This window comes from Crinia signifera, chromosome 9 (assembly GCF_055691185.1).
Source record: "Crinia signifera chromosome 9, ASM5569118v1, whole genome shotgun sequence".
NCBI lineage: Eukaryota > Metazoa > Chordata > Amphibia > Anura > Myobatrachidae > Crinia > Crinia signifera.
This window is the reverse complement of record NC_139225.1, coordinates 129,961,505-129,985,052: the sequence shown is the minus strand read 5'-3', so window position 1 is coordinate 129,985,052 and position 23,548 is coordinate 129,961,505. Positions and strand designations below refer to the sequence as shown.

The window sequence follows — 23,548 nt, the reverse complement described above, 5'->3', positions numbered from 1 at the left end:
GCATAGGGTTCGGGGGTGGGGGGTGTATAGTTAGGCTGCAAGGGGGGTGTATAGTAAGGCTGTAGGGGTGGGGGGTGTATAGTTAGGCTATAGGGCGTATAGCTAGGCTGCGGTGGTTGGGGGTATACAGCATAGGGTTCGGGGGTGGGGGGTGTATAGTTAGGCTGCAAGGGGGGTGTAAACTTAGGCTGAGGGGGTGGGGGTGTATAGTCAGGCAGCGGAGGTGAGGGTCATATAGTTAGGCTGCAATGGGGGTGTATAGTTAGGCTGTGGGGGGTGTATAGTTAGGCTGCAGGGGTTGTATAGTTAGGCTGCAGGGGTTGTATAGTTAGGCTGCAGGGGTTGTATAGTTAGGCTGCAGGGGTGGGGGTGTATAGTTAGGCTGTGGGGGTGTATAGTTAGGTTGCAGGGGTGGGGGTGTATAGTTAGGCTGTAGGGGTGGGGATGTATAGTTAGGTTGTGGGGGTGTATAGTTAGGCTGCAGGGGTGGGGGTGTATAGTTAGGCTGTGGGGGTGTATAGTTAGGCTGTAGGGGTGGGGTGTGTATAGTTAGGCTGCAGTGGAGATGCAGCCCAGGCTGGAGGTTCGAATTGTATTAGCCGCTAAGCCTCCTCTCGTTGCATGGCCGTACCTGCGCCGCCCTCTTCTTCTTTCTTGCAGACCCAGGCTACCTGACTACTGTGAGCAGCCGCATGCTGGGGGGCTGTAGCGAGGCGCCGACTCCCTATCACAGGGAGATGTGATGTGTTAGGGAGCGAGACAGCATGAGCATGCCAGCCAGGAGTCCCGCCTTCTTTCTTCCTGCGGCCTGTGCTCCACCTAATAACTTGGCCGCAGGAAGTAATATATGCCATTATGTAAGGCAGCTAGCCCCCCCCCCCCCCCCCCCCCCCCCAATTAGAGAGAGGCGCTGATATGGGAGACAGAGGAGTGACTCTGTGCGTGGGAACAGGCGGCAGCGTCAGGCAGGCTGGGGAGACTTTCCAACGTCCCAGACACTCTCCCATTAGAAATTGAATCTGTCCGATCAGCGGTGCAGCGCTTCCTGCTGACAGCTGCCTGACCAGCGCTACAGAGCTTTGATGGACAGCTGAGCACAGTGCTGTCAGCTGTCTGCAGATCTGACAGATTTGAACGGGACAGAGTCTGAGACTTAAATGTGTCCCCAGGCCGCCTGCACTGCCGCCCGTTCCCCCGCACACGCACGGCGTTGGTGGATGACGCTCCTCTGTCTCACATATCAGTGCCTCTCTCTAATTTTGGGGGTGGGCAGCTCCTTGCCCCCACCCCATTCCGACGCCCCTGCCTGGGTAGCAGAGCAGGGAGCGTGCCTCTCCCTCACCGTTGCTGGGTCCTCTGCTCCCGCCTCCGCCACCGGTCTGCTGCACCGGCCGGCACAGGTGTCCGGCTTCCATCTGCACCGCTGGTCTCTGTGCGGGGGGGCGTTTGTGTGTATAATGCTTGGTCTGTCAATCACCCTGTGTGTATAACGCTGGGCGGGGGTCTGTACACACAGGTAATTGACAGATCTGGCTAAATATAAGAGTTAATTGTCTGAAATGAGCCACAAGAGTGAAATCTCTTGTGCTGAATCTCCCGTTATGTATCTCTGGCCCATAGTGTGAGATTTAATAGGATGAGAGATTCAGAAAGTGAGAAATTTGGTAAGGAATCTCCAGGTTTTTTTAAAGAGGCTATCAATTACACTGCAAAATCAAACTGGTTTTGCAGTGTAAATGATTGCCGCTTTAAAAAAAAAAAAAAACTGGAGATTTCTTACGAAATCTCTCATCTCACCCATAGTCTTTTTTTTTTTACAGAGTAAACATGGAGGAGGATGCAATCCCGCTGGCAAACATCTGTAATACTGCTGCATTTTTGAGCATGCTATTACTTTGGGCCTGATTCTGGTTCACTTGCAAAAGCAAATGCTCTCTCTAATGCAGTGGTGGCCAACCTGTGGCTCTTGAGCCTCATGCGGCTCTCCCCCTTGTAAAGTGCGGCTCCTGCTCCCACTGCTGCCCGCCGCCCACGTCTGTCCCAGTCACCCCTGCTGCCGGTTCCCTGAATCCCTTCTCCTTCTGAGGGTAGGAGAGCACGCGTTGCGCAACTCTCCTACCCCTTACTGTGCATCCTTGTGACTGGGCCGTCCGCCAATCAGAGCTCGTGGGTCAGTAGCCAATCAGGAGTCGGCCAGTGAGCTTTGATTGGTGGGCGGCCCAGTCACAGGGAAGTTAGAGGGAAGGAGATGCGTGGTGTGCTGTGCTCTCCTCCCATCTGTGACATGACAGGACTGCAGGAGGACACCAGACTGTCCTCTCCCCGCCTGGCAGCAGCAGCAACAGTGAGTGCTGCTGATGGGAAATTTGCACTGTGGGGGCATACCAGCTTTTTGGCACTGTGGGGGCATACCCGGCACCGTGTGGTGCATACCTGGCACCGTGGGGGGCATATGTGTATCTGGCACTATTGGGGGCATATGTATATATGGCACTGCACTATTGGAGGCATATTTTTTGGGGCGCATGCGCCTTCGGCGCGCGCATGATTTCGGCTCTTTAGCTTAACTACCGATATTTTTTGGCTCTTTACCTCTGACCGGTTGGCCACCCCTGCTCTAATGGATAAAACCACGTGCGCTGCAGGTGGGGCAGATGTAACATGTGCAGAGAGTGTTAGATTTAGGTGGGGTTTTTACTTTAAACTGATATCTGTATTGCAGTGTAAAAATAAAGCAGTCATTATTTACTCAGCACAGAAACAAAAGTACACCCAAATCATCCACAAAATCATCTCTGCATACTGTATGTTACATCTGCCCCACCTGCAGCGCACATGGTTTTGCCCATTAGAGAGAGAATTTGCTTTTGCAAGTGAACCAGAATCAGGCCCTTTAGCTGTTAGAATCTCATAACAAACTGGATTATTGTATCTGTGTTTTATGTATAAGTCACTCCACTTATGGTAATAACTGTAATGTGACTGTGTTTGGGCATGTTCTGCACAAACAATAGGGAATTACTCCTTAAATGGATAGGTTTGCAGCCTTACCTTTATTCCTGCGAGAAGCACTCCATATACAGTAATATAATCACCTATCATAAACCAGTGTAAATAGAGATCAGCCAATGTCTTTACGTCTGATACATGCTCTACAAGTCCTGCACATTGGACTCACATGAACACAAACAATAGGCTGCAGATAACATTTCCTATCCGTGTGACTGTTACTGTGTGTGTGTGCATATATATATAAAGCTTCCTGTATTCAGCATGTTAGGCTGAGAGCTTCCTGTATTCAGGCTGTTATTCTCTGGGATTACAGAAGATGGAGATAGGTCTAACAGGAACCCTTATCCTGACCGTGTGTATCAGCCTCGTGCTGTATATCTTCACATGGAGGAGTAAACTGAGAAGTAAAAATTTGCCCCCTGGGCCACCCACATTGCCAGTGTTGGGTACTGTTCTTCATGTGAGCACTATTGAAATGCCCCAGTCGTTGGTGAAGGTGAGTACTGGTCGGCTCACTTAAACAATAATAACTTATAAAGTTCTGTTTAGTAATTAACACAGTGGGGGGAACTACTGTGGGGGCACAAGTGGCAGCCTCTATGGTACCCAGGGCTTCCTCATGGCACGGCACAACCCCTGCATCCACTTAGTAATAGATTGGCCCCCTGGGAACAATGGACAAGCTGCTCTGGATCAGATATGCCCCGAGCAGGCATGTCCAAACTATGGCCCTCCAGCTGTTGTGAAACTACAAGTCCCATCATGCCTTGCCACAGTTCTGCTATTAGGGAATGCGAAAACTATGGCAAGGCATGCTGGGATGTGTAGTTTCACAACAGCTGGAGGGCCACAGTTTGAACATGCCTGGCTTAAAGGCTTAATGTCTAACACTTGCCTTGTTGGCTGTACTATGGAAGGGATGTGGGACCATTTGTAGACAACAAGTAGATAGACAGCCATTAGGTCGACACCATTAGTTCGACAACTCAATAGGTCGACATGCTTTTAGGTCGACATGTCATTAGGTCGAAAAAACCATGTCGACCTTTTGACTGTAGACCTAGACACTGTCGACCTAATGACAGTGTCGACCTAATGACATGTCGACCTAATGGTATGTTGACCTAATGACATGTCGACCCAATGACATGTCGACCTAAAAGCATGTCGACCTATTGAGTTGGGGAGAGCCATAGGGAGGGGGGAATGGCCGTTTCTTTAAACCACCTGCTGTTGTAGTGCAAGTCGTTTCTATGTGTCCAAGACTTGGCCTGGGCCTCACCTACTATTGGCAGCGTGGCAATGAGATGTTTTGGCTCATGTTACTGCCCGCTGTCCCAGCCTGATTAAAGTGATCTAATGACTGATGCCGAAGCTGCAGGGCAGGCTGCTGTGAAGATTTCGACTGGGGTCGGGCTATGCGGTACTAAGAGAACTGCTGGGATTGAGCCTCCAGTGCTGGGTATGTTTTTTTCCCCATTTGTAGGCCATTGTGAGTTTTTTTAATGAATTGTGTTATTTTAAACCAAATATGAGTTGCAGCCAGCAAGGTCTTATACTTAAGGAATTGAAATTGCAATAAGGAAAGGGAAATTAGTGAGTTTTATCTTTCAAACAGTCATCTATCCTTTGTGTATGTGTTGTGTAGGAAACAAACTTGAGTGTTCCTGACGTTTCACAAACTATTCAAATCAGCTGCAGTGGGAGGAGCCTGGAGGTCATGCAGCAGTGAGATGTAATACTGCATGTGTTAGAAGGAATCTTGTACCTTATATTTCCATCAGCCCTACAGTATATTCATGAACTTCTTGCCCCCTGGAAAGGTGGGCAAGTCTCCTGCTTCCTGCCTGACCCCCTCAGCTGCCAAGACAAATACTGATATTCAAGGTGTTTTGGGAAAAGGGGCTATAATGACACAAATTACATAACTGCATCATTTTAGCCCCGCTCCATAGAACCACGAATCGCTGCGTTTGATTGGAATACGAAGCTTTATGACATCAGACCCAATACGCTACCCCTGTAGTTCTGCTGGACCATTTAAAGTGTTTAATAATGATGTAGATATTATGCACCAGCCAATCAGCTCCACTATGTAAATTGACAGTTAGAGCTGATTGGCTGGTACATTATCACCTTGCGTACCACTTCTCTAAGCTTCATACATTTACCCCTAAGTCATGCCATGCATCTTGTGCCATATAGCACAAAACTACTAGGTGAATGAAGGCATATCAGTAAGTAATATATTGAATATTATTTCAGCCATGACATTCTACTCCAACATAGTATTTATTTTGTGTTCGTAAGTAACTTTTTAGGATAAATTAGCAGAACAATAAAATTTAAGAACTCATTTTATATTGACTATGATACTTTAAGGAGTATTTTGCTTATTGATCGGCTACCGGGTAACAATCATTTTTGTGTCATTCCAGCTCAGTAAGCAGTATGGACCAGTGTTCACCATTTTTATAGGTAATCTCCCGATGGTGATCTTAGCTGATTATGAATGCATGAAGGAAGCCTTCGTGGAGCGCAGTGATGTGTTCAGCACAAGAGGAAACACTTTTTTCGCCCAAGCAGTTTTCAAAGATTACGGTGAGTTGTACAGTGTATATGGTTGATGTATCAAACCTTCTAAAGATTGGGCAAGTGAGCTTCTACATATCACCTGATAATTGCTGTGGATCTGCAGACTGCAACATGCCCTGCAGCAGTTTGATCCATGAACCTGGTAACACTGGCAATGCATGCTGGGAGGTGTACTGGGGTTCCTCAGCAGCTGGAGTATAACATGTTGTTTTCCCTGTGATAGAACGGATTACACACATGCTAGCTGATTTACGGCTATGTTTGACTTCTAACTTGTCCACAATTCTACTCTTTAGAAGCCTTGATACATTTCTTCCATAGTTAGTAATAAAAGTTATTTACTTTATAGCAACAATAAGGATTGTTGTTGGGATGAATAACATATCTATAATGGGTGCAGTGGTCCCACACCGCACATCCTGCACCCATGTATAGTAATACTTTTCTACCGTCCCCAGAGTCCCATATTGGCTGGCTGCCCAGCGTTGCAGAAATCACAGGGTGTGGTAGACATTTTTCTGGTGATTAAACGATGTGCAGTAGAGGGAATGCAGTCAGGATGCCAATGTTCAGTAAAACGATGCTAGCATCAAGACTGCCATCAAAAGAATGTTGTCAGAACATCGCAAGGATCAAGATTCTGGCACAGGAATACCAACAGCCAGCATTTCGACTTGAAAGTATGTGGGGTGAGTTGATTTAGGGATAGGCTGCAGGAAGGTTAGGTACTGTATAGTTGGCAAGGTACAGTGGTTAGGCCATTATTTCCCATACTGGGTGTCTCTGGATGCTTGCAAGGGTGCTCAGGTCGGTGGTCCACGACCAAAACAAATTATTTATGCTCAAAGTGATAGACAGAACCAGTGCCGGTGGCTGACAATCATAAAACGGACAATTAGAACCACAACTATTTTCCCCACCACATAACTGAACCTGAGGGTGACAGTTAAGTACAATTTAGTTAATTGTTTTATAGGTACTCTTTACCTAGCACGGCGCCCATCGTGGGGATCGCGGGCAGTACATTAACGGCCGCGACGCGATGCCTGCGATCCCCACGATTTCCCATAGGGTTCAATGTTAAATTTAGAGCTGGCCGCGATTTTACATTCAATGCTTCAATGGCCGCGATTTGGCCATAGGAATTAATGTTAAATGGGCCACAGAGCCCAAATAGGCACAATTAACACTTAAATGTCCCCCCAAATTTGTAACGCCACCCCACGATCCACGCCAACCCGAAGCGTGGCGAGCGCAGCGAGCCCGCGAGGGGCGGCGGTACGCGTCCTCCGACCTTTTCATACCCCCACTATCCACGTCGGCGTGGAGTTGAGAATAGAATAGTGTGGCGAGCGCAGCGAGCCACCGAGCCCGAAGCGTGGCGAGCGCAGCGAGCCCCGCGAGGGGACGCGGATACCTGTGAAGCCCGCGTAGGGCCACGTTTACCTGTGAAGGTATCCGCGTCCCCTCGCGGGGCTCGCTGCGCTCGCCACGCTTCGGGCTCGGTGGCTCGCTGCGCTCGCCACACTATTCTATTCTCAACTCCACGCCGACGTGGATAGTGGGGGTATGAAAAGGTCGGAGGACGCGTACCGCCGCCCCTCGCGGGCTCGCTGCGCTCGCCACGCTTCGGGTTGGCGTGGATCGTGGGGTGGCGTTACAAATTTGGGGGGACATTTAAGTGTTAATTGTGCCTATTTGGACTCTGTGGCCCATTTAACATTGATTCCTATGGCCAAATCGCGGCCATTGAAGCATTGAATCTAAAATCGCGGGCAGCACTAAATTTAACATTGAACCCTATGGGAAATCATGGGGATCGCGGGCATCGCGTCGCGGCCGTTAATGTACTGACCGCGATGCCCGCGATCCCCACGATTTCTTTACCCACGACGCCCGCGATGGAGATCGTGGGCGCCGTGCTAGGTAAAGAGTACCGTTTTATATATTGAAAATATATTTTTTTTACTAGAGGTGCCTTGAACAAATGCTGATATTCTAGGGCACCCTGGTCAAGAAAGTTTGAGAAGAAGACTTGGCAGAAAGCCACAGGCTACATCGCTGCAAGAGCAGAGGGTGTACACACATGGGCCCTCTCTTAAACCATCCCTGGCTGGGAAGTTGGTCATCCTATGCTCCAAATTCTACCAACAAATTGCCATGAACCAAAAAAACTAAATTCTTTATATCTGTAATATCATCTTTTTATATATGTGATGCATGAACAATGATATGGGGGGAGGTGTGTAGTTCAGGAGAGGTTATGAGCCAATGATAGTGCAATCTCTCACTGAGATATACTGTAGTTAATTTTATCTTTCATTTATAACCTTTATTTTTGCATAAACCCACAGGAATTGTACTGAGCAATGGGGAGCGCTGGAAACAGTTACGACGCTTCTCACTCACCACCCTAAGAAATTTTGGGATGGGGAAGAGGGACATTGGGGAGAGAATACAGGAAGAGGCCCGTTTTCTCGTGGAAGAATTCAAAAGACATGGAGGTCAGTGAGATCCTTATTATTGTGCCACTGAAATGACAGGGTGCACTTCATTTATTTTTTTCCTGTACGGCTAGCGTGTGGCCGGGCAGGTGATCTTACACAGCCGGCTCCCTCCAGTTGCTCAGATGGCTGCCCGCACACTTGCCACTGTCCTAAACTTTCCCTACAACCCCTGCAGCAGCAGGTAAACGTCCACCTCAGCCATTGTGTAGTGAAATCTGGGCACCAGCAGTGGGTGGAGCAGGGCTGTTCCAGCTGCATGGTCACCTAGCCAGTGTAAAATGCCATAAAAAACAGAGCCCTAAGCCCTTGGGTCAGCTCATACCAGAGCAGCTTCTGGTTAGTGATCAGAGAGTCAACTGTTAGGAATGAAGAACGGCTGCCAAGGTCAGGAGGTGCCAGTGTCTTTCCAGGTAATGAGACCTGGAAGCCCGTTGTGTGACTTATACTTTGTGAGTGGACCAACTCCATTAAGTGTCTCTTAGAATTTTTGGTCCTTTTTAAAATTAACTTTTTCATGCTGGTTTCAGTTCACAGGCATGGAGCTGGATATTCTTCCAGCATCAGGCTCTTCCAGCTGATAGTATTTAGATCAGTAATATGGTTGCTGTGTTACAAGTTTCTGCCATCTGTTGGCGTTACTTGATTCAAATTTCCATTTTGATTCCTGCAGGAAAACACAAACCCGATGGGTACTTGTTTCCTAGCACGACCACAATCGCGGGCATCGGGTGTCATTTTTAGTGGTCTGCGACGCGACCGACGCGATGCCCCCGATTTTCCCATTGAAATGCATTGAAAAAAGTCAATATCGCGTCGGTCGCGTCGTATGCGGCTAAAAAAGGCTTAAATGGTCCAGACGCGATGCCCCCGATTTCCCCATAGGGAACAATGTTAAATGCCTCAATTTACCCGCGATGCCCCCGATTTCCCATAGGAATCAATGTTAAATGGCTCAATTTACCCAAATCATAATAGGGAACAATGGTAAATGGGCCAGAAAACCCAAAAAACACCCCTGAACAGTGAAATGTCCCCCCAAAAGTAGTTGACGCCACCCCACGATCAACGCGAACCCGAAGCGTGGCGAGCGCAGGTAAACGCGTCCCTTCGCGGGCTTCACAGGTATCCGCTGCGCTCGCCACGCTTCGAGCTCGGTGGCTCGCTGCGCTCGCCACACTATTATGTTCTCAACTCCACGCCGACGTGGATAGTGGGGGTATGAAAAGGTCGGAGGACGCGTACCGCCGCCCCTCGCGGGCTCGCTGCGCTCGCCACGCTTCGGGTTCGCGTTGATTGTGGGGTGGCGTAAATTACTTTTGGGGGGACATTTCACTGTTCAGCTGTGTTTTTTGGGTTTTCAGGCCCATTTAACATTGTTCCCTATGATGATTTGGGTAAATTGAGCCATTTAACATTGTTTCCTATGGGAAATCGGGGGCATCGCGGCTAAATTGAGGCATTTAACATTGTCGGAGGACGCGTACCGCCGCCGCTCGCCACGCTTCGGGTTCGCGTTCAGCGTGGGGTGGCGTAAAATACTTTTGGGGGGACATTTCACTGTTCAGGGGTGTTTTGGGGGGTTTATGGCCCATTTAACATTGTTCCCTATGATGATTTGGGTAAATTGACCCATTTAACATTGTTTCCTATGGGAAATCGGGGGCATCGCGGCTAAATTGAGGCATTTAACATTGTTCCCTATGGGGAAATCGCGGGCATCGCGTCGGTACCATCGCACCCGATTTTTTAGTGCATGCGATGGCCGCGATGCCCCCGATTTTTCCTCACGTTGCCCACGATCATGATCGTTGTGGCCGTGCTAGGAAACAAGTACCACCCGATGCACCTATGTAACTGCAGATCTGATTGCAGGGAAATTTGTACTCAAAATTTACATAACCATGCTGCACTGCAGGTGGGGCAACTGTAACACATGCAGAAAGATATAGATTTAGGTGGGGTTTGTGGAAATTGAAATCTATGGCCTGATTCAGACCTGTTCGCTAGGCAGCATATATTCTCTCCCTAGTGAGCAAGTAAAGTCCATTTTTTGGACATGGTAATTATTCTGTATCGCCAGTGTTATACTGCAGCATCTTATGAAGGTAGATTGCCCATGTGATGGTCTATGAAAGTTGTCTTCCTTTATGATCTGCAGAAGAGCCTATGGAACATTTCTTTTTTTATTTAATATCATGAATACAGTGGTGCCCGTGTGTGGGCATGAGATAATAAGATAATTATATAATGTGTAAATGGAGGGACCAAGGGCCAGATGCACTAAGCTTCAAAAGTGTTTGAAAAATATCAAGTAGGAGCTGATTGGTTGGTTGTTTATCACTCTCCATTTTATCACTTTTGAAGCTTAGTGCATCTGGCCCTTAATGAGAAAAATAGGCTTCCACATTGTCCTTCTTGTCACGTAGGTGGAAAAAATTTCAGCACCCTACAATACTATATACTGTAAATAAAATTGTACCTAGTATATACTGAATTTACACAATGTGCCCGTTACTGTCTGTGCTGACTTATTACTGTTACTTCCTAGACAAACTGTTTGATCCAACTGCTTCACTGCGTTTAGCTGTTTCCAACGTCATCTGCTCCATATTGTTAGGAGAACGCTTTGACTATGAAGATAAAAGGTTCAGGAATCTTCTTTCCTTACTACAGGAGCTCTTTACTATGCTGGCCTCTGCTTGGGGTATTGTAAGTAACCATATAATATAACGTTATTGATATAGCACTTTTCACCCAGTAGGACTCAAAGAGCGGTACTCAATCCGGGATTCTGACTGTCGGAACATCCCAGCATTCGTAATCCCGGGCAGTTTTTATCCGCTCAACAGATACTCAACAGGCGGAATTCAATGTGGGCGTGTCAGTTAAAACGGCCGCAGATGGTCAAAAAACACCCGTGTATCTGTTTTGTAGCAATCCGCCTTCAATGCCGTCAGAAACTGTAGCATTGAATAGGCGGCAGCCACTATTTCCCCTGTTGGAAATAGCGGCCAAGATTGAATAGCTCCCAAAGTGTTTTACATTTGCCTTTACAGCACAAAAACTGGGGATTGGTGAAATACTTGAGACAACAGGAAGTCTTGAGTCTATTTTTGAAGGATTGTACAGTGGGGGCCTGTGGGGGGAGAGAGAGTTCCATAGAGTCAGAGCTGCTGAATGTTTAATACCCAGATTTCAGAGAGATTCTACAGTAGGTACAGTTAATCTGCAGATTGTAGTAATCGAGAGGAGCAGTGAAGGTAAAAGCTGCTTAACTTGGGGTCTGGTCAAGAAGGGTTTTTATTGTCATTAAGTTAATCACAAAAGCAATTTGCCATCTTACAGGTAGCCGGTGAAGGGAGTAGAGAATGGGTTTTATGTGGCTGCAGCAGGGCTGGTTGGTTAATAGCCAGGCAGCTGCATTTTGTATCATCTGTGACCTGTGCAATTCTTTTGCTGGGAGTTAAAGTTAGTGGGCATTGCAATAGTCTAAGCGTGATGATACAAATGCACATATGACTCTAGGCAAATCTTCTAGGGGAATTAATTGCTTGATTCTGGCTATGATCCTTAGATGAAAGAATAAGAAAATAATTTATTGTGGCTGAAATGTGATAAATAGGTGTCAAGCCACTATCCAAAACAATGCACATGTTCAGTGTGTTATAGTTTGAACCTCCAAGTGTAAGTCCTGTTGGTAGGCTATGCTGCAGTCTTGTCCTGTGACTTATCATAAGCACCTGTGTTTTATCACGGTTCTCTGTTTTATCACGGTTCAGCCACGGCCAACTGGCACTCAACCACTCCTTGGAGTGTCAAAAGCTGCTGAGAGATCCATAAGGATTAAGAATGAACAGTCTGTCTCTTGGCATTAGAAGATCATTCAGCACGCATGCCAGGGCTGTTCCACTCTCTCACTCTTCAATCGAAGATTCTCTAATCAGGCTTGATGCTGGGCCTTAAGGCCCCCATACACTATGCGATTTTCTTTGGACCGATAAATCGGGTGAAATCGGCCCAAAATCGCATGTGTTTGACATCTGATCTGATGCGCGGTCCCGCGCGCATCGGATCACGGCGTCGGACCTACAAAACATAAGATATATCCGAATCTGAGCCATTATGGGTGCTTTTTAGCACCCACGATGTTCAGATCCGATATATCTTTATATACAGCCCCCCTGTCTTACTAGCAGTGCCCCCCCCCCCGCATTGATGGCTCCCGGCGGAGGTAGTGCAGGCGGGGACCGCAGGCGTCGCAGAGCAGAGACCGTCGGCGCGGCGGGAGAATAGGAAGAAATCCTATTCAAAAGACCGGGCGGCCGCTGATTGGCTGAGCTCTCAGACAGTCAGCAATTGGCTGAGAGAGAGCTCAGCCAATCACAGGCTGCCCATTCATTGTATGGGCTTTTTTTCCAGCACCGACAGCTCCCGCCTCCCCCTGCCCGGCTCTGTCACTGTCCCCCGCAGTGTCCCCTGCACGCTGCTTTAGCAGCGCCCCCCACCAACAGCCCTGCTCTGCAGCCCATCCATGCTCCCCGGGTTTACATGTGATAAATCGAGACGATTTATCACATGTAAAAAATGGCACATCAAGTGCCAATCTTATCAAGCTCCCCCGGGGAGCTGCCGGGGAAGCTCAGGGGGAAGTCGGGGGCGACTTGTCCTCAGGACAAGTCGCCCTAGTGTATGGGGGCCTTTAGGTTGTCATCCCTGAAGGCTCATTTCTCAGCCTTTTTTGTTCTGTTTTGGCAGCAGCTTGCTGCCTTGCCGGATGTCAGGATGTTTCTGCAGGGGGTCCTTTATGTTCAGACTCCATCTGTGGCTCCATGGGATCTCTCCCGTGGGCTTCTGACCCTCCCTTTTACTCGGTTGACATCTGTTGGGTTACACAATAAATTCAGTTCCTTTTAGCCAGCCTCCTTAGATGTGGTGCATGCTCTCTGCTTCTTTAGTGACCAGACTAGGGTCATCCGCAGACCTAATACCCTGTTTGTCTTGTTGAAATCTCGCAAATGGAGTTGGCTGGCTTCTAAGCAGACCGTGGCCAGATGGCTCCGTTTGACAGTTCACCATGCCTACTTGGCAGCGAATGTTCCTATTCCTACTCCAGTCAGTCTATACCCACTGTAATGCCTCATGTGCCCCTCTTTTAGTGGTTCATGAAAAATTCATCTTTGCAATAGAGGTCCAGCATTGCCCAAAGTCCAGATCACTGGATTCCAGCCCGGGTAATGTAGACTTTACCTGGAAGTGGCAGAATATGCATGGCACTCATTAGGTATTTGCAGAGTGATTTTACACACATGCATATAGTAAATCCCAATCTATAGGGGCATTATTGACAACAGGCCATGTATGTGCCCCTTGGTACCATGCCAGTAATATCTCATGATGGTCATGCCACTCTACACATACTGGTAATTTTTAGATTAGCTGACATTGTTTAGGGATTTATAGTATGCTAAAAATCATATAGATTGTAAGCTTGGGAGCAGGTCCCTCCTATATGACTGTCTGCAACTACCCAGTTGGTTGTAACATGATCTACATTTTGTGGATTAAAACCTTACACTTGTTAAATAAACCACATAGACTAATTTTTATGGGTCCTACAGGGTTAACATTGGGTCCTCTGTATCCGCCTACAACCCCGATCTTAGCCCTGTGGATCCCATGAACCTCAAAGAAAGAGTAGAATCTTAGAAGTAAATCTACCATAACTCTTGTGTTCATAGATGCATTATTTTGATGTAGACAGCGCTGATAAACCATTCTCCAGGTAAAACTAATGTATCTCTATTTACAGCTACTGCATTTATTTCCAAAAACATCCTACTACATCCCAGGACCTCACCGGAAGGTCTTTAACAATGTTTTTAAAGTGAAACAATTCTTATTGGAGGCTTTAGAAAACCACAAGAGGACCATTGATGTGAACTGCCCACGGGACCTCATTGACAGCTTCCTGATAAAGATGGACGAGGTAATCGCTGATGATCAGTGGTATCCCTGTGCTTCATATTTTAGGCCTTTATATAGATGGAGGTAACTCATGATCTTTTGCAAAAACTCAACATCTGACCTACCCATATCTACAGGAGAAGGACAACCCAAAAACGGAATTCCACTTTGAGAATTTATTTGGAACAGTAATGGATCTCTTCTCTGCCGGAAGTGAAACCACCAGCACAACCCTGAAAAGTGCCCTGCTCATCCTGTTGAAATACCCCAATGTGGCAGGTAAGCAAGGCTAAAAGAATATCATTTTGTAAAAAGAATGTTTCACCAAATACATCAGATAGAACTGGTCTCTGAATCAACGTAAGAGCCTGTTGTTTCCTAGACATTTAGGTCCTCATTCTGATCGCATATGCACGGCGGACCGATGGTGTTCGTCACCATATAGGTGTCTCTGAACTGCGAGCGCTGGAGAAATCATTCGATGGTTGCCGAATCATCGAATGATTTCTCCCCACCTTTGAATGGATGATTATGTAAATCATTCATTCACAGGCGTGCGGGGGGTCACACGTGCGAAGGAGGGGCGGCACTGCGTGCGGCGGGTGGTGCCTGATGGACTTACAAGGCTGCAAATTTTGCAGCCTTGCGAGTCAATCAGAATAAGGTCCTTAGTACGAATGTGTGCCACCTTTCAGTAACGTCAGTAAAATTTACGATGTGATTACTATCGCCAATGAAATAAATTGCTATTAAATATTTTTGAATGCCTTTTCCTTTCAGGGAAGATCCAGGAAGAGATTGATAATGTGATTGGACAGAGTCGATGTCCCTCATTGGAGGATCGTATTAATATGCCTTATACAGATGCTGTGATTCATGAGATCCAGAGATTTGCTAACATAGTGCCCTTAGGCATCCCACATGCAGCCAGTGAAGATACAGTATTCAGAGGATACAACATCCCCAAGGTCAGAAGCTTACAGACTTAGGGGGTGATTCTGATTTACTCGCAATAATTCGAGTTTGGCCCGTCCTAATGTATTGGGGATTGCACATGGTCTATTATGCGCAGCTCCCCTTGGCGAATGGCTTTAGAAACTTGCATAGTTGCCGAGCCCTTGGCAAGTATCGGGGCAGACCGGGGATGGATGCTGGACATTCCCATGGGTATAGGGGTGGGCCGATGCCTGCCGGGTCTTCGGCCAGCCACACACAAATTAAAGTCGTTTCCACCGACTTCTATTGGGGAAGGCAGAAGAAATGATTCGATGGTCGCGACCATCAAATGATTCTCCTGCTGCAGAAGCATGCGATGGGATGTGTTTTTATTACACATCCCCTCGCATGTTAACGAGGGGAATCGGGGGAGTTCGGTAAGCGTCGGCATCTCAGGCGTTCCATAAGCTGCGATCTTCACAGCTTTCCTAGCATATCTGAATCGAGCCCTTCATACAATGACATTCAATGCAATAGTTAACACAAATGCTGCATGTCTTCCCTGGTATTTGTTATTAAGTAAATCATGCGAAGAAGCCACATTTTTCTAAATTGTTGCACCATCATTTTTAGTTTTGTACTAAAGCTAACAATCAAACTGCGGATAATAGGCAACAAGGTTATAGTTAATGCAAAATGCTCTAAATAACATTACACCATTTGGGTAATACTGATGGGTAATACACTATTTCTGCAGTTGCACCAAACATCCCTACTCAGCACGTCTTGTGTGACTTGGCTCGTGCCGTGAGAGTCTTTTTCACTCAAATGTGCATCTTAGTCCCATGTGATGCAACAAAACTGCTTCACTAGACTGCACTGCTTAATTTGTGCAATACTTGTAAATCTGTATGTGAAACAGTCTGAATCTGTATAGAAAGTACTACAATGCAGTGGCCACATTTTTTTTTAAATTCACACCTTCTACTGTGGTCCACCTTTGACTTGTTCATATTTAAAATTAATTAGGGTGCAGTTAGTTACGTCTCTATCTATTGCAGATTGAGAGGTGATTTTTCTTTGTCTGCAAGGTGAAATTGATGTAGATTTAAAAAAAAAAACTCACTGCGCCTAGCGTCTCTTGCTGCTTGGCGTATTGTGGTGATTTGATGACAAATGTCTGTGTTCTACTTACCTTTTAGAATGCGATTGTTTCTCCATTACTGGCTTCTGTCCTTAATGACCAAAGATATTTTAAGCACCCAGAAAAATTTGACCCTGGACACTTTCTGGATGAAAATGGACGTCTCAAAAATATTGAAGTCTTTGTTCCCTTTTCTATCGGTATATATTATATATGTTATTTTTACAGTATGATGATTATTTAAATTGGTTAATGTATATTAACAGCATGACTACCCTACAGCCCAACTCTTACCACACCACTTCTCACTTTTTGTGTAAGATGCATCACTCATGCATAACTGTGGAAACAGAGTTTCAGCATGGATTCAGACAAACGCACCAAGTAGTGTATGATAAATGTGTAACAGGGTGATTACAGGCTACAGATGTGGTGATTTGCTTAAATAGGAGGACAGATCATGCAGACGGATGATCTTACCTAGCATATGCCGTATGGCTGGTGAATGCTTGATGGTGACGTCTAATGATGCACAAAGCATGATTGCTGCATCTGTAGACAGTGAATGTGGGCATCTCATTTCCTGCACATCAGATGCTTGGATGTACAGTAATATACAGTGAAAGAAGAGTATGTCCGTGTGTGATGCACCTGTTGAAACTCACACGAATAAAAAATAACTTTTATTTGTCATTTAAAAAAAAGCGAAATATAAAAAAACACATACGTACAACAAATACACTGTGTTAAAAAGCGGTGGCTCTCTGATCCACTCAACGGTATGGCTATACCAATTCAAATGCAGGAATAGGGGGCCGTGATATTCTTATAATGTAATAAAGTAACACAGTGTTATGTCACTGATCAGTTGGCCACGATCCCTAAATAGAAGCGCACTAATAGGTGATCCTAAATATAATAGGACGTATTCTTGGACAGATGGTGTTAAAGGTCTTCAGTGAATGGTGCATTGGGGTCTGCCTTGACTGCTGTCAACCACAATAAGTCAACCTGATATTTACATACATGTCGTGGTTTATAAGGGTAAATATATAGGCTGGTGATAATCACAGTGCGCTAGGTCTAAGAGCGCCTATCACTATTGAGCCCAATTCGGGGTGACTCCCGTGTACCTCAATATCTGATCCCCACATGTGCCGATACAGATGTCACCTAAGGTAAGTCCCTTCCCAAACAAATATAAAGGCTGGTGATGCCTACGCACTAAGAATGCGGGCGTCTATCACCGGTAAGCCTAGTTATGGGTGGTCACCTAAGGTGTATGTTAGCAATAATAATTTATAGTTCACTAGTAGGCACCGAAATTAATGCCTTATCTCTTATTTATATACAGAGAATAGGTGCTATGTCTCTTAATTACCCGCAGAAACGGGAGTTATGTAGAGATTAGCTGGTGAATATAGTAGCTGTAATATCGACACTGTGTGTCAGTGTTTATACGACCAATATGTGGTTGACGTATATCCAGTGATTGTCTGGCAGGTGGGTGGTTAACTTATATCCAAATGTGTGGCAAGTGATAGTCTGCCTGAAAAACTGTGTACCATAGTTTGTGGTCCTGATATATATCGACCAGACACGTCGTCACTTGTAGGGATGTCGACTTCCAAACAAATATATATTATTGGGCTGGTGATTATTGCAGTGCGCTATATGAGTATGCGCCTGTCACCATTAGGTCAAGTTTGGAGTGACAACCTAAGGTGTGGTCAGTCAGTAATAATTTGACTAGGAACACCTTTAGTAGTAAAAGGTTAACACAGTTTTCCAATTCTCTCAATTACCCGAAAACCGGGAAAAGTCTAGAGACTGTTAGTAACAATGTTGTAATGATCACTCATAGGGATGAGACACGTTTCATCTCTGCAGAGTAGGGTTAATCTGGTAGTCAGGTGTTCATAGACATAATGGGTGTAAGGTCGACACTTAGTGTCAGCAGCTTAATGGCAGACAAAAAAACTTTTATTTCACAATGGATACTTAGTCCTGTATACCGTTAAAAATAGTATATTTGGTACAGGATCGATTGAAGAGCAGTATAAGTATGACATATGCACCATAAACTGAGCTGTCACCGCAGGTAATGCAGTCTACCTCAAATGACAGAGTCACTGTAAGGGTTAATAGGCGTTTAGGTAATGGTCTACCCAAGTAGTATGGAGGAAATAACCCCAAAAACCCACGTCTTCCCACCCCTCCGACAATCGCTACTCGTCTTTGGGGCAGCATAACACTATACTCCCATTACCCGGTTTCAGGGTTTTTGGGGTTATTTCCTCCATACTACTTGGGTAGACCATTACCTAAACGCCTATTAACCCTTACAGTGACTCTGGAAGTCGACATCCCTACAAGTGACGACGTGTCTGGTCGATATATATCAGGACCACAAACTATGGTACACAGTTTTTCAGGCAGACTATCACTTGCCACACATTTGGATATAAGTTAACCACCCACCTGCCAGACAATCACTGGATATACGTCAACCACATATTGGTCGTATAAACACTGACACACAGTGTCGATATTACAGCTACTATATTCACCAGCTAATCTCTACATAACTCCCGTTTCTGCGGGTAATTAAGAGACATAGCACCTATTCTCTGTATATAAATAAGAGATAAGGCATTAATTTCGGTGCCTACTAGTGAACTATAAATTATTATTGCTAACATACACCTTAGGTGACCACCCATAACTAGGCTTACCGGTGATAGACGCCCGCATTCTTAGTGCGTAGGCATCACCAGCCTTTATATTTGTTTGGGAAGGGACTTACCTTAGGTGACATCTGTATCGGCACATGTGGGGATCAGATATTGAGGTACACGGGAGTCACCCCGAATTGGGCTCAATAGTGATAGGCGCTCTTAGACCTAGCGCACTGTGATTATCACCAGCCTATATATTTACCCTTATAAACCACGACATGTATGTAAATATCAGGTTGACTTATTGTGGTTGACAGCAGTCAAGGCAGACCCCAATGCACCATTCACTGAAGACCTTTAACACCATCTGTCCAAGAATACGTCCTATTATATTTAGGATCACCTATTAGTGCGCTTCTATTTAGGGATCGTGGCCAACTGATCAGTGACATAACACTGTGTTACTTTATTACATTATAAGAATATCACGGCCCCCTATTCCTGCATTTGAATTGGTATAGCCATACCGTTGAGTGGATCAGAGAGCCACCGCTTTTTAACACAGTGTATTTGTTGTACGTATGTGTTTTTTTATATTTCGCTTTTTTTTAAATGACAAATAAAAGTTATTTTTTATTCGTGTGAGTTTCAACAGGTGCATCACACACGGACATACTCTTCTTTCACTGTATATGCTCCAATTCTTTATGTCCAGTGGTAGCACACCTCCGATAACAATTGACATTTCTATAGTCACTGTACCTACTGGGGGTCCACCCTTCTGCCTCTCATAGATGAGGATCCTGTGCGAATAGCCCAAGCTTTGTTGGATGTACAGTAAGTATACCAAGAAATTACATAGCACCAGCATTAGCATAAATGCATATGGCAGCCAAAATTGCAGAAAAAGATGTAAAGAGGGATGCAAGTGAGTCCATCTGAGAATCAGGCCCTATGAGGAGGGATCCCCTCCTTGACAGACCTCAACCTCTCTACAAGTCTACTCCCTTTATACTGTATTCCAATAAGTTTTCCATCCCAATCCACAGATGGATTCAATTTTTTTACACTGACCATAAAATCTATAGTAGGGTGGCCAAACCGATCCTTGAGATCTACCAACTGTCCACGTTTTCCAAATCACCTAGCTGGTGCACAGCTGTAGTCATTACATTTACCAGACTCCCCAGCTGGTGCACGGCCACCACTGATCTAGAGCATGGCAACTTAAATTAAATGCACTGGACTGCATAGTATTGTGCTCACCAACAGGCGTATCTACATATTATACATAGCAAAAGTTTGCAAGGGCCCCCTATTTAGCAACTGATGGCGATAAATGTATGTAAAAAATATTAGTTAGACAGCAAAGATGGGCCCCCTTCAGCTCTGGGCCCCATAGCAGCTGCACCCCTTGCACCTATGGTAGTTACGCCCTTGCACCAACTCCTATAAAGTGAATGGGAAATTATAACAGCTTCATGTAGTTGGCAGCTCAATTTTATCATCATTGTTTTTGACCTTGATATTAGGCTGAAGTCGGCAATAACTGCTTTATTATCCATAGGGAAAAGAAGCTGCATGGGAGAAGGTATGGCACGCATGGAGTTGTTCATTTTTCTCACCACCATATTGCAGAAATTGAAACTGAAATCACCTAAAGCTACTGAGGATATTGAAATTACGCCTGAGCCAGGAAAAAATGGTGTTGTAGTCAGGACATATGAAATGTACGTGGAACCACGTTGATTGGAAAAGGCGGAGTTATGAAATAATTACATGCAGAGTATATGTCGTGGGAGTTTTTTTCAGAAATAACATGTTTTAAAAGTCAATATGGTGATGGGGGATACAGACAGGGCAGCCGAGAGGAATGCCGGGCCCTGGTAAAAAAAATTGGGCGTGGCCTAAGTGTGGGAGGTGTGGGCACCTCCCGCACTTAGGCCACGCCCAAAAAATGTTTAGAGGAGGGTGAAAGAATTCTACAAACTGTAATCTCAGCAGCAGCACACACCTACAGCATGTGGTGTGCTGACTGCAGGCTCAGCATGACCTCTCACACTGTCAGTGAGACACTCATGCTGAGCCTGCTGTCAGCACAGCACATGCTGTAGAAGTGTTTGCTGCTGTTGCTACCCGAGAGGGACAGAGGGGGAAGGGACAGGTCGTACCAGGGGCCCCTCTAGCAAGCCTGGGCCCGGGTAATTGGTACCCGCTCCCCCCCCCCCCCCTTGGCTGCCCTGGATACAGTACATTGTTTCTTTCTATACACAGCATACTGTACAATACTGTAATGGTGCATACACACTGGGCGTTTTAGCCCAGCGTGTATTAGGAGTGATGATGTGAAAATCGATGGCTGGAAAATCACCCGTCCCACCAATTTCACAGGGGGCGAACCACTTTCCATAGTAGGAGACTATGGGAAGTGGTTCACTTGGCTGGTAAAACAGCATACGCACTACCAGATTTTGAGCTGAAAGTAGCTTAGAACACCAAAAGTGATCTTCTTTCAGCTCAAAATTACCTAGCGTTAGTGGGATATTCAATCCTAGCCTGGCAAAAAATCAGCAATAATTTGCCGATTAGCATTCAATCACGGGCGTTTTCGCCTATTTTGAGTCCATTTTCACCAAAGGCATTTCACTTTTTTTTTTTGGCAAATCGTGATGGGTGAAAACAGGCGAAAATGGTCACAAATTCACAGGTGAAACATCAACACTGGGATTGAATAAGACGAGTCGAATTCACCCAAAAATACCTGGGATTGAATACACACACACACCCCCCCCCCACACACACACACCCATAGTTTCTTATCTTTAAACGCTAGAACAATAGCTCTGTAATGTTTTCACACATATTGTACATGTCTACCAGACCCTCTCCATGTGGGAGAAAATGCTCTGTTCCTGGCCTTCCCTGGTAATGTATGATTGCCATCACCTGTGGTGAAACACCTTTACCTAGCTCCCCACCGGTGATGGCAATCATACATTACCAGGGAAGTCCAGGAACAGAGCATTTTCTCCTGCATGGAGAGGGTCAGGTAGGCAAGTATGGTTTCACAGCAACTGCAAATGCAATTCAGAACACAATCTGTGCATAGCATATGCAACACAATGTTACACTTTACATGTGCACCTGAAAATTGTAATAAACTCTTTAATAAATAAAAGGCAATTTGTATTTTTTTTTTACTTAAAAATATAAACGTTCAAATATGTGAAACTTACTCTACTGTTGTGCAATTATCCATTTGATATAGAACTGAGAAAAATGAAATCCAAATAATGTTGTATATTCTAATAAATTCACTTTATTTTGTGCTTTTGCATCACTGCAAAGGCATCAAATTGTATGAAGGGATTTTTTTTTTTTCTGATGCATTGAACTCTCATACCCACTGGCATATCATTTAAAAATGCTATTCAAATTCATTTGGGGCAGACCTCAAAAGTTGTCATTGTTTTTCAACAATATTGGGCAAAAGTTGCAGTGAGCTGGTTGGCTAAACTAAGCTCACTGCAACGCAAACACACAGATTCAACGATTATAGCACATCTATGAAGCATAGTGGCATACTGTAACAGTGGCAGAAAGAATAGCAGTTTAGTGAAAAATCTGTAGGTTCATATAGTTTATTAACCAATAACTAAATAAGCGGCCCCAGGCCAGTATAGGTAAAATGGAGAATAGAGTGCAATGAAATTAAAACCATGTAAAGCATTGTTTGATTATTATACGTAACTATAAAGAAAAGCAAAAAAAAATGTAAAACACATGACACAAACTGTTAAAACAAAGAAGTATCGGTACTTGTTTCCTAGCACGGCGCCTGTCGTGGGTCATCGCCTACCTTAAATTAAGGTAGGCGATGGACGCGACTGACGCGATATTTGGCTATTTTTAGCCATTATTGCCGGCACTGAGAAAATCGCGTTGATCGCGTCCATCGCATGCCATTATAATGGCACGCGATGCGACCGACACGATCAACACGATTTTACATAGGGAACAATGTTAAGTTAGCCGGCTATTACAAAATCGCATTGATCGCGTCTATCGCATGCCATTATAATGGCACGCGATGCGACCAACGCGATTTTACATAGGGAACCATGTTAAATGGGCCAATGGCCCCGATTTTTGATTGTATAGGCACCCTAATGGGCAATATGTATGTTAAATGCCCCCCCCCCCCCCATTGTTAATGGCAACCCACGATTAACACCAACCCGAAGCGTGGCGAGCGTAGCGAGCCCGCGATACCCCCACTATCCACGTCGGCGCGGAGTTGACTTTATATAGTGTGGCGAGCCCCACGAGGGGACGCATAATACCTGTGAAGTAATGCGCGTCCCCTCCCGCGGCTCGCTGCGCTCGCCACGCTTCGGGCTCGGTGGCTCGCTGCGCTCACCACACTATATAAAATCAACTCCACGCCGACGTAGATAGTGGGGGTATGAAAAGGTCGGAGGACGCGTACCGCCGCCCCTCGCGGGCTCGCTGCGCTCACCACGCTTTGAGTTGGCGTTGATCGTGGGGTGGCGTTAACAATGGGGGGGCATTTCACATATGAGGGTGGGTATACAATGAAAATTGGGATCTGGGGGGCATTTTACATTGGGGCCAATGTAAAATCGGGTCTCAGGGACCATTTTACATTGGTTCCAATGTAAAAAATTGCGTCGATCGCGTCGATCACATCG

At 45.7% G+C, this 23,548-nt stretch overlaps 1 protein-coding gene across 1 annotated transcript; it reads left to right on the top strand.

The window, feature by feature from the left end:
* The first annotated feature begins 3,239 nt into the window (after window positions 1-3,239).
* LOC146036031 (cytochrome P450 2C8-like) lies at window positions 3,240-21,621 on the top strand. Its single transcript, XM_083159797.1, has 9 exons — window positions 3,240-3,508; window positions 5,451-5,613; window positions 7,962-8,111; window positions 10,663-10,823; window positions 13,924-14,100; window positions 14,216-14,357; window positions 14,859-15,046; window positions 16,217-16,358; window positions 20,404-21,621. Exons 1-9 carry the CDS (start codon window positions 3,329-3,331, stop codon window positions 20,583-20,585), a joined length of 1,485 nt encoding a protein of 494 aa, XP_083015923.1. The 5' UTR covers window positions 3,240-3,328; the 3' UTR covers window positions 20,586-21,621.
* The last annotated feature ends 1,927 nt before the right edge of the window (window positions 21,622-23,548 follow it).